The following is an 18822-nucleotide window of genomic DNA, read 5'->3' on the forward strand; positions in this document are numbered from 1 at the left end:
TCACATGGTTAGTCTGTCTGATGTGGCCAGTTTCCAACGCAAGACTATTGGGTGCGGCTGGCCCCACTGTAAGATCTAGTGTGGCCAGTCCCCATCGTAAACAGACATTTCAATCAGCTATGGCATAGATTAGCTCCTGGAAGCTGAGGGCAAAGATCAGACCTAGGGTAAGGCCAAATTCCTTACATAAAGGGTGAGAGAATATCCCTGCATGGACTGTGGAATCCATTATTCTAGAATGTGTGTTTTACATTCTGCAATGCTGTGTAAACTTGCTCCTGCCACCTAACCACTCTTAGGCACAGCATTTGTCTTCTGTTGGGAATAATTATGGCATTTACCTCACAGAATATTCTGAGGATTAATGAACACATTTGGGCACACAGAATTTACTTTAGAATTTCAGCTTTAGCAGCTGCTATTTTTATCATTTCAATGATTATTTTAATCATATTGTTATTTTATTGTTGTTACACTTATGGTAAATATTTTTATTAATGTTAACTGCTATTTGAAGTAGCCAAAATGCTAGTTCATTGTTTTAGGGCCTTTTTTGCTGCTTTTTGATCTAGTTTACTTTGTCTGACTTTTCATGGATTCTTTGTCTCTTAGTCTGTTTATTCATTCTCTGAGTTAATAGAAACTCCTCTGTAATTTTGCTGAGCATTCCAAGCAAAATAGGAAAGTAAAGAGCTTTTTTTTTTGGGCGAATTTGTTTGTTTTCAGAAATGCTATGGCAATGATTATACAACTGCAGTCCCATAAGCATTTTGGTGGTGGCATTATCTTGTTCTTTTTTAAACACATAGTACAATAGAGAGATTTGTTTTTTTTTCTGTATGTGGAAATTCTCCTCAGAGCATGTTCAAGTTCTTTTAGCCAAAGTAGAAACATCTTTAAAAAGACACTTGTTCAGTGCTGTATGTTTCTCTTCAATTTGCTAGTAATAAAATGGACATCCCATCAAAATATTGAGTGTTTTTCATTCCAAATGGAAAAATAACATTATCAAGCTTAAGGTTTGCATGCCAAGCCGATTTTATGAAAATACTCAGGTGTTGAATTCATTTTGAATTCAGCTTTAGTTTGGCGAAAAGGCTATGACAAAAAAGACTTGGTGTAATAGTTTATTAACCAATCTACGCTTAGATGTAGTTTGTTGTAATAAAAAGTAATTGCTGCAGTATGAAATGATCTTAATATGGCAATATTTTTCATACCAACTTTAGTTCTCATAGAGGTGGTACTATGCTGTTGAGTGGGTTAATTGATTCCCTTTAACAATACAATGTCTACAGAGCATTTTGCTTTGTATGCAAATGGAGCAGTACTAGAATTTTTAGTTCCTTGTTTTCTCCAATACTGGAATGTAACTTTTTACAATACCTTTTACTGATTATTATTTTTTGGATGTCTCCCACCCATATAGGTGAGCTTCTCTTACAAGGCCCTGTATTTATCAGAGAACCCAGCAACAGCATTTTCCCTGTTGGTTCAGAAGATAAAAAAATAACTTTAAATTGTGAAGCAAGAGGCAGTCCGTCACCTCATTACAGGTACAGTGAAAAGTTTGAAAATTCAATTAAAAAAAACTAAACACACTTACGTGGCGATTGTGAATTTTTTTTTGCTTCAATATATTTATGCCATCAGTAAGAAAAAAATACATGAAGCTATAGTTGTATGATATATTCAACAGATTTAATATATGAAGATTTAAATCTATATGTAGCATATATTTGATTGATTATTGATCATGGCAGAATCCCTGAAGTAAATAATGTCTTTTCATTGATATATAGTGCAATTTAATTTATAAACTTGGATTTACATGTACTTGTCAAGAACACATTCATTGTGGGGATGAAATTGTGTTTTAAAGTTAATTTGAAATCATAGTTAAACAAATACTTCTGTGTGCCACCTTTTGTTCATTTACCATTTTACTGGATATGTGCTTGGAGGTTCAATAAGTATGGAAGAATAAAATGTATTCTTACCAAAGTCATTTTAATGATTTTTGAAGAGAAAACATATTTCATTTGTTAGATGTATATCAAGTTAAAGTCTATATTTTTAAGATTATATAAACAATTCCTCTTCACTAAAAACTTTCAAACATCATGCAAAGGTATAAGGAAAAAAGAAAAAAAATCCATACTCCCACCACCTTAAGAAAAAAATATTGATATTTTGGGGATGATGATGGATTATTTGGATCAGATGGGTATTTGTATTATTAAATAACCCAGGATTAATCATTTTTACTCTTAGGAGTGCTTGGGAGACCCATTTTTATGAAGAGATGAATTATTTATAAATTACGTGCTGCATTCTTATAAGTGGTTGAAAGAAAGTATTCAAGACGCCTTTAAAACAACATGCTGTTTCATGCAATGTGAACATCTACTACGAAAACCCCATTCACACTATTAGTTTGCTTGACAAAACCTTTTCTATAATCTGCAGAATAAGCAAACTTCAGCCAGTATTAATAAAATTTTAAATGTTTAGAGTTGTCATTTAGATCTTATTGAGCCTCTGTTGTTCTCTTAAACTATATAAATAATTGAAGCCAATAGTCATTGGTAAATTGGGTCAAGATTGGGGCAGAAGGTAGGTTTTGTATTTTTGCATCTGGAAGTAATCAAGATCAGTCTCTTTCAACAATATTTAACAACATATTTATTGATGCCCTATTGTATACTTCAACAAAATAAGCGTTATAATTCCAGGTTACTGATTAGAGTTGGCAAAGATGAGAAAAAGTTTTTCTCTGCCTCTACCTCTTGCTATAGAAATAAGAAAGTTATTTAATAAAATCATTTATAAAAGGAAGAAACTATTTCATGAACTAGTTCCGTTAATCAGACATAAGCATATGCAACATCTGGAAATATTTTCTTCTTATGGGGAAAGTTGAACAGATCAGCTTAACAATATTTTTTCCAACATTTTTGTAAGGCATTCTAACACCTTTTAAATGCATCTGTTTGTTTCTCCCTGAAATGAAAGATTATTCTCATAGACATAGCTGTAAATATGATAAAGCAGCCATATGAATGACTCATGTGTGGGCTGTTTTTCTGTTGTCAGTAAAGTTGTATTTCCTGGTGTTTATCGTATGAATAATTTGGTGATAAATGTGTTCACCTGAAAAGTTGTCAAGATACAAGATTTAGTCATATAGGAATATATTTCTAAATGAATAGATTAATTATGTTTGTATAGTTTTATCAAATAGCCAAATGTCTTGAGCTTAGATATCCAAAAATAACCTTGTGTAGTAATTATGTCTTTAAATAACAGGTGCCTATTGTATTGCCATGGAATCTGTATTTAAATATATTGATAACATGTAAAATGTTGATAAAGAAGTTTCACTGTTTGCATAGTGATTCTTGTTTTATTATACGTCCTGGGATATCATCCTGGCATTTATATGTTGCAGTTTTAACAAAATCTGTTACCGAGACTAGGAGATGTGTGATTTGGGCTGATTTATTACTTTTAGGTTTGATAAATGAAGAAATTTAACATGTTTGGTATTGTTTGACGATTTTTGGTTTGTAGCCAAATAGAGCAGATACTTTCATTATAACTTTAAAAATTTTCTAAAATTAAGATTTGTAACCAATATAAATTTCACTTAAACTAAAAGTTTATGACCACTAGAAACTAAAAGTTTATGACCACTAGAAACTGAGACCTAGAAAACACAAGGGAAGCTCGTTTCATTCTAAGAAATATCAGACTTTGTTTTAACAAGAAACAACCCCTTGTTATTCATGTTATCTGAGTAAGAAATAGGTTGTGCCACTGCAGTAAATGGGATGTGGAATAATGTGGAATATTGTGGAATAATGTGGGTTGTAATGACAAATTTATCTTTTTAGATGACATCTTTATTTTTGGCCTATTTTTTCCTACCTTTTAATTTTAATATTCAACTAGGTAATATTTCACATTATTCTTTAAAATGGTCCAGAATAAAATATGCTTGCCTATTCCTATTTTTTTATTGTCCTTCAAAAATCACAAATAAATACTGTAAATATATAATGACATCGAGGACATAAAAAGGAAGAATATGGTGGATTTTTTTACATGAAGTCAGAAAAAGTATTTTTTAACATATATAATCATAAATATAAGCAGATAGAGAGACAGCCAAGGAGGAACATTAAGGAGCCATGTGAAACCACTTTTTAAAGGCAATCCAAACATGTTTTTAAGGATTCAGAATAAAGTTAAAGAATCTTGTAAAAGAATGTCCTTTGAAAGACCAAATCCTGCCTTATAGACTGATGCCAACTTGTCTGAAGAGTGATCTTGTCTTTGTTTTTATCCCATCAGGTAAAAAGAACTCTTAATTGGCCATGTTAGAAATCCAAAAGTTCAGAAATTCTCAAGAGAAATTACTTGTCTTAGGGTTTAATTGAGGATTTTATTCTTTCTTTTGCATTTCCCTGCCTGAGCCCCAAAGCCTATATTTAAAGGTTAATTAGTATTCAGTCTCATTGTAATTGCTGATAGTGCTGAAGGAGGTTACCCTGAGGAAGTATTAATACTTTTTCTAAATGGGAAAGATTTTCTTCCACTTTTTGTGGGGTTAGAAATGTCCAATCAACTAATGCTAAGATGAAAGACCACAAATAGGAGAATCCCTGGTCGCTGCTGCTGATGCCATTTAAAGGGGCCACTTGTTTCAGTGAGATTGGGGTAAAATAGGTACATGCCAACAGGGACCAGGCAAATAACAACATTGAAAGAGGAAGGCCTGCCTGAAGAACATATAGACATTGAATAATGACTGGAAACTGTCTATCATTCAACCCTAAGCCTATCATTATGTGGTCATAACTGCTTCTCAGGACTGGCCAATTGTTACCATCTAGGAATCCTGGTCCGGTATTACCAAAGCTTTCTAAGAGAGTTTTAAAATTTAGATATTTTCCTTTTGGAATCTGTAACTTTACTGTTAACTCTGTTTTTCTTTTAAAACATAATGTAGACCAAAAAAGGTAAGTCGTAAGTCTGAATGTGGCCCATGTAGGCCTTGTGTTTCCAACTTTTAGTCTAGCTCAAGACTTAGAAGTTTGCTGTCCAATATGGTAGCCAGTAATCACATGTGGCCATTGAAATTTAAATCAATTAAGTGAAATTAAAAATTCAGTTGTTCAGTCACAGAAGCTTCATTTCAAGTGCTTGGTAGCCACGTGTGGCTAGTTGCCACTGTATTTGACAGTACAGATGAATATGTCCAGGCTTACAGAATGTTTCAGGTCAACCCCTGGGCCCACAACTCTTTTCTTAAATGCGCTTTCATTTTTCTCTCTTCACAAGGAAGTAAAAAGAGCATTATTCTCTTTCAGCTCTATAGGAACAGGTAAACAATTTTAATAGAGTGTAAGGAATCTTGGATACAGAAGTTGTAAGGGCTAAATATCATTGCAAAGTGGAGGTCTTTCCTGGCCACAGTTGCCCTTAAACATGGTTGTCTATAATGGAGTCACATCCTGCACATATTTAGTTTACTGATAGTCAACTGAATGCATTTAATTTACTGATAGTCAACTAAATGCATTCAGTATAAGAAAGAAAGGGAAAATAAAATAATATGCTAATTTCTGCTAACCATTTATTCAAGGAGTGGATGTAAGGAAGGGAAGTCTGAGTTTATTTCTTGTCTGTATATTGACACATAGTAATATATATCTAGGCACACAGAGTACTATACATAGTACTGTATTTGGTGCTATATATATATACACACACACTATGTGTATGCTATCAATTCTATATACATATAGTGTTCCATTTTTAGAATATATAGTATATATATAGTATATGTGCTATATGCTATATAGTCTATATCATAATATAGCATATATATGACATTTTTAAGCATAATTTTGATTATATGCACTTTGTCCTTTACATATTTCTTATTGCTATGTAAGATCTGATATCATTGTTATTTTACTTTTATGCCTCAAGGCAAGATGAGTTATCGTTCCTCTAAATTATTCTGGCACTTAAAGAAATGAAATCCTTTTTGTCAGATTTATAAGTCCAGTTCTCTGTGTTCATGCTCAAGTTCAACTCCTTTCCACATCCTGCCTTCTCCAGCTGGTGAGCTCTGGTCCCCACACCCACAATCAGCCAGGGAGAGTAATGAAATAGCCACATGGTGGAATGAAGACAAAGCATAAACACTAAAGAATATCTCCAGTGCCTGAGGCAAACAGAGGTAGATACACCTCTTACTGGGCAACTTAAACTTGGTTGCACTGTCATCTCTCCTAGGCAGCCTTCTTGACATTCTTAGTGCTGGATTCTGTGCTCAAACAATGTGCCCAACCATTGCATTGCATTACCTGTATGATAAAGCTTATCAAAATGAAGTCAGATTGCCGTAGTAGGCTGTAACTCCTTTAAAAGTGGAGACACCTTTAAAGGTGAAGTGTGTTCTTCATTCTTACATTCCAGATGCTTAGCAAAATAGTGAATGCCTAATTAGTGGCATCAACAAAGTGGTATAAAGTTAATAAGGTGGAAAACAAATAATGGAATTTGGGATTGTATTATATTTCAGGAGTCAATAATATCATGAAGGATCACAGGGTCAGAAGTTGTTAATAGTTTATTCTGTAAGATATTCTTAAATTTGTATTGAGTCTTATTTTTTGGCTCCATTTAAAGACAAATTGCCTTGAGGTGACAAAGATGGCTGCCTGGAACTCCAGGCTACTCATTTCTTCTGCAAAATGTCAACTGGAAGAGTAGGGTATCTTTCTAATAAATGTCATCAAAAGCTCCAAATGATGTCAGAAAAATATGAAATAAAAATGAAGCTAATCCTGTCAGTAGTCAATACCCAGCAGAGACACAAAGGTTAGATTTTAGATATTAAAGGTGATAGTATAACAAAATAAATCATATCCTTTTTTTGTTTCTCTTTCTTGTGTTTTTTCAGTGGGGCAAGGGGAATGGATGTACACGTATTGATCAAACACAAGCTAAATCAGTTGGGTCACATTCACATTCTTAAGCAATCGGTAAGGTTGAGCCACGGAATGTTCTGACTGGCCAGGCCAGGGTCCTGTGAGGAGGGCTTCTTTAAAGGAGAATGGAGGAGCTGTTACCAGGAAAAGCTAAGATGGCTGCAGGGAAGGCAATAAGGGAAAACATCTGTAACACTCCTTGAAATAATTTTAAGAGAATCCCTGATTGATATGAACCAGGTTAGAACCGTGTAAAGTGAACAGTTCTTTTAATCCCAATGTAGCTCTCTAATCTGTTTTATGTTTTTATGTATGTTCAAAATTTATCAATGAGTGAGAAATGAGAATCTATATCATAAAACACATTTTAAACATTCAATTTTTTTTAAAAAACAGCATCGCATCTTTAAGTCATTTAGGTCTTTAGCAATTATTGCTGAAGTCTAACTAGTTATTTTTGGATAAAGTATTGAATATGCAAATTCAGACATTCATTCTTTCGAAGGCTGCAATTATTCTCATCACTTCAGTAAACATATTAACAAACATTGCATTTGAACACAAACGCATTTGCTTATTAACTTGAAAGCTGCATCTAAAACCACAAATTGCTTCTGTGATTAAATTTCTAATTTTCCTGTCAAACCCCAAATAAAGTATTGCCTGTTGATTTAACAAGTGTTTAGTGTGGGCATATTTCCTAAACCGAAATCCCAGACCCTCCCAAATTTTCGTAAGTTATTTTGTTCTTTTCGCATTGGTTTATGTTGAAGTTTAAAATGCAACGTTTGTTTTTCTCCAGAATGTTGTTTGTATGTCCATTGTCCAGACAAGATCTTGTGTGACGGAGCAGATATTCTGAAAGACAATAGCTTTATATAATCAACTGTGAGGTGAATTCTATTTGGGGCTTATTTTTTAAACTACTTAAAGTCAGTTTTGTTAGCTTCAATTTCAAGTTGTAATATTGTCTAACCTTATTAGCAAGTTCAAATGGAAGACACAATTTAGAGCCTGCTGCCTTAAATTATACCAATGACAAAATAGATCTGTGTTTATATTCATTATTGTTATTCCATATGCTAGTGTGGTTTTGTGAAAAGGTTGCCATTTCTGATAATAACTAATATGTTAAATAATAATAACTAGTAAGATAAAGGAAAATAATGATGCATTAATTCCCTATATCTTTAAGATTGTTTATTGGCAATATAGATGACCACGGTCAGTGAAGACTATGTGGAGGTTAGTTATGGCTAGGGTAGAGAATAGAATTAGATTGCTTTATTCAAGAAACTTCTATTAGTCCCTGTCATGTACGAAATATGATGCCTGATGGTAGAAATTCAACAGTGATTGAAATAGTCATTATCCAGTGGAGCTTACAAACTTTGAAAAGCACCTTTTGACTCTTAGAATTTAGGCTTTTTTACTGATTTAACTCATTATACAAATTTGTGTTTACAGACACACACATACACACACACACACATTCATTTTCTTTCTCTCTCTCAAACATAGTTTGTTCTTTGTATTGTAAGGCAGTGATTTTTATACCCTCAGCCATTGATGTTTTAGTTTATTTCCTGAAAGTGACAACTACAGTTTTTATCATTTAGGAGTAATAACTACCAGTTTTGAAATATCTCCTATGTCAGGTACATTATGCTTTCTATTCAAGAATCAAAAATTGTTGGCCTCAGGGCATGCAGCTGTTTTAAGGAAATTGTATTCATATTCATTTATAGGTGGAAATCTGCCTTAGACTCCACCATTATATTTTATTAGGCTTGGTCCAATTTCTCTCAGACACTACCTTTTCTAGCCAGTGTCCCTGTTGTGTGTAGAGAATGTAACTAAGATTTAAAAGAAGGGGATTGATCAAAGCTACGCTCCCTTAAGTAGGCCAGTAACCTAGGACTTCTAATTCCAGTACCCCAAATATTTCTCTGATTATTGACTGAGACACAAGTTCACATAGAACCTACACACAAACCAGTTTAAGAGGATGACAGCTCATTGAGAATTACTAGATTTGTGAAATATGAGTAATAAATCATTTCTCACTTGTGATTCTAAAAGCAAATTCTAATTTGTGTAGAATGAGTGTTTGAACACTGAAGGCTGACACTGAACTTATAGGATCATTCAAGAGTGTTACAACATGATAATTATGCAACAGTGTTTAATCTTCTGACATTTACCACCAAGCTGAAGCTACAAGGCTACTTTGCTTCTGGAGCACAATGTAAATGTTGTATGATTGAAATGCTGGTGTGTGTAGCCCCAAGAGACATGAGGTTGTCTTCTTTTGTTCCAGATCACTGCATTAAGTCTTTTAGAATGGAATTTGGGTATGCAAATATACTTTTATGAAGTTTTAAATAATTTTCATATTTCAAAAAGATTTCATTATGATACTTAGAGTTCCTGGTGAACTTTTAAATTCCTTGATAAAAGTAGAAATTTGTAACTTTTACAAAGAATTATGAATATGCAGAACCAAAAGGCAATGTTTACTACTATAAGATTCCAAATTTATGACCCGTGTGTGCCATTTACCTGTCACAACTTACTACTGAATGTTGTGTTTATGAAGCCTGCACAGTTGGATTACAGTTTTCTGCAAAGAAAATGAGTCTAATTTGAAGATTTACTGGACACATACTTTGTAAAAGAAGGAGCTGAACCTGCGCATCCCTTCAAGTTTTTTTTTTTTTTTTTTGAGACAGGATCTGGCTCTGTTGCCAACACTGGAGTGCAGCGGTCATCTCAGCTGGCAGCAACAGCAACTTCCATCTTCCAGGCTCAAGCCCTCTCACCTTAGTCTCCCGAGTAGCTGGGACTACAAGCACATGCCATCACACCTGGCTAATTTTCACTTTTTTTTTTGTAAAGATGGTTTCTCCGTGTTGCCCAGGCTGGTCTCAAACTACTGGCTTCAAGAAATATTCCCAGCTTGGCCTCCCAAAGTACTAGGATTACAGGCATGAGCCACTGTGCCTGGCCCTTATTATTCATTTCTTACATGAATGAAAATACTAGACATACTTAGAAATCAGTCCCAAATATGAGTATTTTGCATTGGGAACTTAGGAATACTAGTTTGTTTCTCAGGATAAAATATTAATATCTGTTGGCAGCTTAGGCCCAGAGATTACTTGCACATTTCAGAGTTTAAACAAAGACAACCCTTTTGAGTTCACATATTTTCAGCAAGAGAGAAAACAATCAATGTTTAATAAGATATTGAGAAATTTTATATAACCTGGGGTGAGTTCCATTTAATGATGAATAGTATTAGGCAGGAGAAAAATAATTATATTGCTTTGTTAAAAGAAAATTAACATTCTTCTGGTTATGGCAAGTATATTTTAGCTCTAAAGAGTTTACTAACGCAAATGCACTAATACTTTGGGAACATATTTAAAAATGCAGGAACACATTTTAAAAATAATAGTCTTTGCCTTTTCACATAGTGAAATAATCTAGGGATTGTGTCTGTATGATGAAGACTGAACTAAAGGAAGTGAGCAGCATTTGTGTGTAATGGAACAAATCTTTTCCATTTTGGTTCTTTAGTCAAAACATAAGGACAATAGTTTTACATCTTAGACAACTAATGAAATAAAGTATATTCCAGCATCTTTTATGGTTTCTTAAATCTTTCCAGCTGTTAAATACGTAAGAATAAGTGCTTCTCCATATTTTTTAATCTTTAAAATTTTCCATATAGCCACTGTACCTTGATTATTCTTCAGCTAAACACAAAAACACAATTTTCAAATGAAGCCATCAGGCATGCTTAGTCAGGCCATAAACATTCTAACTCCTGAGCTAAAAAGTGCTTTTTCCTATAAAAACTGCTCTTCTTAGGTGAGGAAAACTCAAGTGCCCTTTGTCATGAGAGTCTTTCATTCAAAAGTGTTTGAACTTAACTGCATCTTTCCTGATTTGTGTTTAGAGGAGCTTTTCCCACTGCAAGCATTTAGTCACTTAGTAACTGAGAAATCTCTTACAGCTTAAAAATTAAACCCACCCACTTATGATTTACTGTCAGATGTGTTCTTTAAAAGTCAGTGTCAGTATGTGTTCTCATCCCACTTTTTGCTGACTTCTCAGGGCAGGCACCAATGTCATCCAACCATATGTGGAAGACGTAGTCTGTTCCATGTAAAAGGAGAGGACTAAAAGCATTCAATCGAACATAGAACCAACATGTGCTTGATGGGAATGAAACAAAAGAGAAGCAAAGGGGACAGATGGATTTGCAGCCTTTGATGGGGCCTCATCCCATATTAACCATGGCATTTGCCCGTTTTGTTGAATGCCTACCCTGTGGAAGCACTGAGCTGAGAGCTTTGCATACATTGTCTGAATCAATTTGAAGAGCAATCCTGTGGGATAGATGGCATTATCTCCATTTTATATGTTAAAAGCTTAGGTTCAGGGGTGTTAGGTAATTTTCCATGGTCATGCAGTGGGTGTCAGGTGAGTCCAACTGATAAACCATTGAGCAGTTGGTACCGAATCCCATTTCTTTTCATTATGCTGTTGCTTGAAAGGCATGGCTAAGGCCTGGGGATTAGGCAGAGGGGTGGGGATGGGAACAGAAACTAGGAAACTAGGGAAAAAATATCTACAAAAATGTGAGCTTCATGAAGTCAGGGACCTTTTACCACAACTTCAGAACATAGAAAATTGCCCAATATAGACACTTCATAAATGTTTTTTTACTGACTGAGAAGAAGGGAGGGAGGGAGGAAGGGAGGAAGGGAGGGAGGGAAGAAGGGAAGGAAGGAAGAAGGGAGGGAGGGAGGGAAGGGGAGGAGAGAGGGAAGGGCTTTCTAATCGATTGTTGAATATGAAATAGGCTAAATTAAAAGTGAGCAGTTCTTTTCTGCTTGTGTCTACTGTAGGCAGTCCATGGTTACTTGCTGGGGATGGTCTAGATCAGTTCTTCTCAAACTTGAATATGCATATTAGACACTGGGAAATCTTAAGATGTAGATTCTGACTCAGTAGATGTGGGGTAGGGCCCTAGATTCTGCATCTCCAACAGACTCTCATGGGGTGATGATGCTGGCCTGCAGACCATATTGTGTTTCATAGTATTCACAAATAGTGTGAATGGACACTTTTTCTTTATTTTACTTGCTTTTCTGAATTTCTGTAGTTCTAGGACTTGGGATGGAATAAGATGAAAGAAGGTTTATGAGTGCTCCCAGTTCAAATTCAAACCTTAAGGGTAGACTTAAAATCAAAATGAGACATAGTGACACAAATGTTCATGAGATATGGACTTGATTTGGGAAGGATAATAAGAGAGTTACTTTACAAGTAAACCAAACAAAAACCAACAGCAGGAATCTGCCATAAATGAAAAAGATGTTGTAGCTTTTCTTTCTAATTTTGTTCCAGTTCAAAAGAGAAGAGTTGGAACCTCCAGTTTGTTCTCTTAATTTCATTTGGGTCTTATTAAAAATATTGCTTTAAGACCTGAGGAGTTCATATGTGAAGGAAAAAAGAAAAAGTGAGAAAGCCTTGATTTTTAAAATTAGCAAATGATAAAATATTACTTTGAGCAGTACGGATTAAACTTATAAACTCACCCATTTTCTTTACTACTCAGTCATTAAAACTTCATTATGCATTATTTCATATACAGAAAATGATATAGACATACCATAGGGCATAATGATAAACATCCATATAATTACTTCTTAATTTAAGAACTAAATTAAGAACTAAAACCAAAAAAGCTAAATTTCCCAGTGTAGGCCCCCTAAACACATTTTACTTTCTCTCCATGAGAGCTTTAAAATACATTAAAATTGAAGTTTATGGCCTGGCGCGGTGGCTCACGCCTGTAATCCCAGCACTTTGGGAGGCCGAGGCAGGTGGATCACGAGTTCAGGAGATTGAGACCATCCTGGCTAACACAGTGAAACCCTGTCTCTACTAAAAGTACAAAAAAATTAGCCAGGCATGGTGTCAGGCACCTGTAGTCCCAGCTACTCTGGAGGCTGAGGCAGGAGAATGGCATGAACTTGGGAGGCAGAGCTTGCAGTGAGCTGAGATCGCGCCACTGCACTACAGCCTGGGAGACAGAGTGAGACTCCATCTCAGAAAAAAAAAAAGTTGAGGTCTATAATTTTCATACCTTTTAAAATACACTTACAATTAATTATATAATACTAATATATTATACTGTATAATTATATATAAAATATATAAAATAATTATAATGTATAATGATTCTATATTATAATGTATTATACATTATAATGTAGTAAGTGTATTTTAAAGGGTCTGAAAATTATAAACCTCAACTGTGTTTTAAAACTTCACATAAATGGTATTCAACTGAATTTTTTAATTTACCTTTTTATGCAACATTGTTTGAGTCATCCATGTTTATAAAAGTGGCCCACTTTCACAGTTGTATAATATTCCATTTAACTTTATGCACTTCTATTTGAGATGATGTTCATATTTCATCTCTTTATATGTTTTCACAAAATATGTGCAGGTTAAATATTGTATCTATTAAAGCAATAATTTTTGGATGGCCCATAACATCATTGAAGAACTCTGAGCTGGAATTCAAGTAGGTGCCACTTCTGATCCCACCAATTAATAGTTTTGGGGACAGTTGTCAACTCACACAGTTGCTTTATTAAAATCATTATCTGTAAAATGGGCATTATATTTTTCATTTTTGGCAAATTATTATAAAAAATAATTGATATGACCATTGTTATAATATGCTACAATTTACAGAACTGATGGCAGTGTAACTTTATTATAAAAATTGGGTCATCTAGGAGGTGGGTGCCATGTTTTTTATGGTAATGTGTTCTTGAGATTGTGAGATATGAATGCGTATTTAAAGGTGAAGTACTGTGATATGTCAAGCATACTTACTGTTTAAAAACTTTCAGCTTAAAAACGCTTATTTAAAAACCAGCTTCTCTCTTCATCTATCTTTAGGCTTCTCATTGATAAATATGACTCTGGGGTTAGTGCCTTTACTTTTCCAACCCCCTAGGTGGTGTTTATGGTCATTTACCACAGTGTACCATTTTGTAAATAGCACTGTAATGGCTTAAAATAGTGGAGAATGCTTCGGGGACAGGTATTTACCCAGACAAATTGAAATGGATAGTTGAGCACTTACCGAATTAATTTATTAAATGTGCTCAGTCAATCTGGATAAATCAAAGAAATGTGCTGTTTTCTTCCTTCATTGTCAGCAGGATCTTGGCCTAAAATATCTGAGATAATTATCTCAACTTTCTACTTCATCTTTGCCTACACAGACCTAGCCTAATTTTTCCCCAGTGAACAAATGAAATCATTGCCACCTCCTAAGAAACCTTTAAAAACTTTAACTTCTAGATGCTACTCTGTTGCACCTTCTACTGTGCTTTTACTTTTCATTTCTGGTAAATATTTGGACATATTTGATCTTCAGTTATGTAACACTAGAATAATATGTGTATCACTTTTTACTTATATGAGGGATAATGTATAAAGTAGATTTTATAATGGAGAGCCTTCTTTTAAGTTAAAAATACTAAGGAGGGGAAAACCTTGATATTTGTTTTACAGATGGAAGCTGAATGGAAGTGATATTGATATGAGTATGGAACATCGTTATAAGTTGAATGGAGGAAATCTTGTGGTTATTAATCCCAACAGAAATTGGGATACAGGAACTTACCAATGTTTTGCAACAAATTCACTTGGAACAATCGTCAGCAGAGAAGCCAAACTTCAGTTTGCCTGTAAGTTTATGTTCACATGTCTAGCAAATCCAGCATTAGAAAATATGTAATTTGTGTAGTTGTTTTGGATTTCAAACATAATACATGGGTTTTATTCAATAAATAGACTGAGAAAGCAATTCAGTATGTTTTTTGGACATTTTGTAGTGTTCAAATCAGAGCTTAAAATGTGTGTATGTGTGTGTGTCTGTGTGTATGCAGGTGTGCATGTGTGCATGTAGGTGTGTGTGTGTGTGTTCTGTTTTAGTATTTCACAAGGATTCTGTTTAGGGAACAGAAAAGAATGCAGTTGAGGATATTTTTATTGAGCAGCTACTATGTGCATTTTACTGTGTAAAAAATGTGAAAGAATTGTCAGACATGGTCCTTGCTTTTGAGGAACTTTTAGAAAATTCCGTCTGACAAACCTGAAAATATTAAGGAAGAAAGACTGTGAGAACAAGAAGAAATTACCATATGTGGTGACATGTTGTTGACTCCTCTGGGGTCTTGTCACAGATGACCTCACAAATTACCCTCAGCACAGCTCCCACTGAGGCCTGGGCTCTGGAAGCCATTTTGTACCATGTTATTTGGACCTAGGTGGACACATAGCCCAACCTGAGAAAGTCACATGCTTTCTCTAGGAAATTTGGACTTGGACCCAGAGGCTCAATTTATTTTTTATCTTTGCTTATTTACTCTTTTTTTTTTGTTTCTTTTTATTAGTCTGTCTTTATTTTAGTTGTGTATTTTGTACATAATGCATATCATGATTACCTTGGTTCTGAGATTTCTTGTAGTTATTGATACCTCAATAATTCTGAAATTGCAGTGCATGTGTTCTTATAATGAGGCAGTGTTCTTTCTGTTTTCCCCATAAACTTTTTATTAAATTAATGCTAGGTCATTTAATGCCTAGTCTGTTCTTTTGCTTTCTATTTTAACAATGGCAAGGGTTGGCTTTGCTTGTGCCATTATATTCTGTGTGTTCTGTTTTTCATATTTATTTCGTTTTTTCCTTTGTTTTCTCTTTATTTTTTTCTGTAGGCAAAATATTTTTTAATTGTATCTTCCCTGCATATTTCGAAAGCTACATGTGATGTTTATATTATACAACTAGTTACTCTTAAATTTACTAAAGTACTTTGTATATATTTCTCTAATAGAATTTAAGTTTATTTTTTCAAAGTTTCTCCATTATAAACAAAGCGTTTGGTTTCCTTTTTCCTCTTGCGCTATATTTTGCAGTCTTAGTGCAATTTCCATGGTTATTGATTTAAATTATGTTATTTTAATGTATATAGGAATATATATGCTTGTATATGTATAAATATATATGTAATAGTCTTCTCATAGATAATTGCGTATATGCATATAGTTGTTAACCAGAATTTTGCAAAAATCTATGATGTATCTACGTTTTACCTGGCATTAGTGCCAACTACCAGACCTCTTCTTATTTTTATATTCTTATTTTGTAAAATTTCTCAATAAATTTTAAAATATTTGTAACATCTACTATGTTACATTAAAAAATTCAAGTATGTTTCATGCTTTTTCATTTTAAGGAATGTCATCATATTCCCTTGAAAGTGAGGACATCATTTGGTTGATAATAAATGTTGAGTCTTGGAGCTATTTAACAGAGAATTCCAAGTGTTTTGCTCTGTTGTCTTCTGGAACTAGTGCTGCTGAGGAGAGGAAGGTGGCCAGGCTAATTTCCGGTTTTGGGGAGCTCACCACCACCCCTCATATTTTGGGGTTCACTTGGTTGTATATAGGATTATTTTTTCTTCATCTTTTTAGTTTAAAACATATAGATTTCCAGCATATAGCTAAGTTTAGGTTATTTTAATTTACTTTCCTTAGAACTTGAAAAATTCTTTTTTTGTACATATACGTTTTGTATACAGTTCAGGAGAGTTTCCTTTTATATATTTTAGTTTTATGTTCAATTTATATTTTCAAATGGCATGATCATCTATATTGGATTTCTTTTTTTGTGTCCCATTCTTTGAAATTCTTTTCATCTCAGCCTGTTCTTTCCTATGACTTCCTGTTCCTGATTCATAGGTGCCACATCTTTTTGTATTCTTTTGAAGATACAGTCAGTTTTCTGAAATGCTATTTATGATCTTAGAGGCAGGGTTTCCTCCACCGCTTCCATTTGGTGTTTCCATTTTTATGCTTAAGTATGTGCAATAGGTTCTAAAACAAATCGTGTCTAAACTCAGTCTTTGTCTACAAGATGGTGTTGGTGGACTACCCAGGCCCTGCAGTCTTTGCCCTGTGAAGAGTGGGAGATGAGCAATTCGCAGCCTAATTCCTTGTTTCTAGGAGTCATTCCTCTTATGAAGTGATACATACATTCCTCTAGTGATGTTTTTCTACTATGGATTCTTAATTTCATACCTGATAACATATGAAGAAATATAATTAACTTACAGGTATTTCCTCAGTCAGCCCCTCCTGAAAAGTATGACTTGTAAGAGAAAAAAAGAATATGACGTGTATGAGAAAATACCTCTAAAATTATCTTTCACCTCTTGCACTCTGCCCCTAGTTCTTGGCCAGCACTTTATTTAGGCAGAGTGGGGTGAAGTTGTTGAATGAGGGATGGGATTTTAATCTACTTAGGAGCTAATAAGCTAGTCTTACTGTTTCATAGAGTCTGGAAGAAGACATGAGGCTCCTAGGTCAGTGACTAAGGACTTTATTATTCTTAGAACATAAAGCATCATGAGGTTCAGCGTGTTTGATTGAGTTCCCCTTAACTCCAAGTCCCACAGAGAAATGCAATAAGGCTAGGGTAGACACTGCAGCCATCTATGAGAAACATTGGGCTTACATAATCCATCTCTTCTACAGCAGACAGTAAGCAAGCCTGGTCCTTGTCCTAGAGGGAGACATTACCTTAACCCCCCAGGTTGCTCTCTGCAAACACATCCCTGAGATGAGGGCATGGCAATGAGCGGTTAGACCATTCATTCCTTCTTGGCACACCCAGCAAAAACTTGCAAGAGAGCCCAGAGCACATGGCAGATTGCTTCTCCCAACAGAAATTATTCATTTTCTTTGTTTGGTACTGTCCTTGAGTTTCTGAGTTGGGGTGCACCATGTGAGGATACATAAGGTGAGTGAGAGTGAAGTAGAAACTATTTTCCTACCTTTATTATAAATCTCCCTTTCATAAAGCAAACCTAAGATGTAACGTTGAATACCTTGGGTTTCCCCTCGTTCTGTCCCCCTCTGCTTTACAAGTTTTATTTATTCCCTATATATTGACATTTGATTGCTTAGCTGTGTTGCTGTACAGTGAAATTATATTTTTTGGTTTTTTCTGCATTTTTGGTGTTTTTCTAAGTGTTTTATTTGGAAGTTACAAGAAGCAACATTGGGTATTCTTCACCTGACACCACATTGGACTGGAAAGATAAAAAATGTTTTTTAATATTCATGTGGTTGGGACATAGATTTCTGATAAAGAAACCAAAGAAGATGAGAAAAGAAGTAGAAGATAATTACTACATCAGTAATTCCAAATGATTAGCTACAGTAGAGCATTGCTTTAACTTCATAGGCTTGAAGAAAAAGTAATATGCTAACTGAAAGAAGGGATTAGAATGGAGACCCTTGTAATAGTAGGATGCTCATGACTTCAGAGGAATCTTAACTGTCTTTGCTGCAGGCAAATGGATGTTCAAGTGCTGTCATTGAAAAATGTTCTCTAATTGTTCAATTTAGCTGTGTCTCTTCTCTTGACTATGTTGTATATTTATGTGATTAGCCGTAACTTCTTTGTTTCTCTCAGCTATGGAGAAAGTACTTCTGTGTCCTTCATGGGTAAATGAGTAAATGAAAATATGGTTGATGCTCCACTTTTAACACTAGTGAAAAACTAAAGAAATTGTATCTTAATGTTCAAGTGGCTTGAAAATAGTGGTTGTGATCAAATGAAAGTGAAAAGGCCATACATCTGATATGTTTACCCTAGATTTTATAGATTCCCTTTATCACGTATTTATCAGCTAGTTTAGTTTTTA

The 18822-nt window shown here is 34.4% G+C and overlaps 1 protein-coding gene across 4 annotated transcripts in view; it reads left to right on the top strand.

Annotated features, from left to right (window-relative positions):
- Nucleotides 1–18822, top strand: part of CNTN3 (contactin 3) — a 353908-nt gene that overhangs the window by 117580 nt on the left and 217506 nt on the right. For all 4 annotated transcript variants that reach the window (XM_024245434.3, XM_054551883.2, XM_054551884.2 and 1 more), the window contains exons 3-4: nucleotides 1430–1556; nucleotides 14622–14797. In XM_024245434.3, the coding sequence (XP_024101202.3) occupies nucleotides 1430–1556; nucleotides 14622–14797 (303 nt within the window). The remainder of the gene's footprint in view (nucleotides 1–1429; nucleotides 1557–14621; nucleotides 14798–18822) is intronic.

Source organism: Pongo abelii, chromosome 2 (genome assembly GCF_028885655.2).
Source record: "Pongo abelii isolate AG06213 chromosome 2, NHGRI_mPonAbe1-v2.0_pri, whole genome shotgun sequence".
Lineage (NCBI taxonomy): Eukaryota > Metazoa > Chordata > Mammalia > Primates > Hominidae > Pongo > Pongo abelii.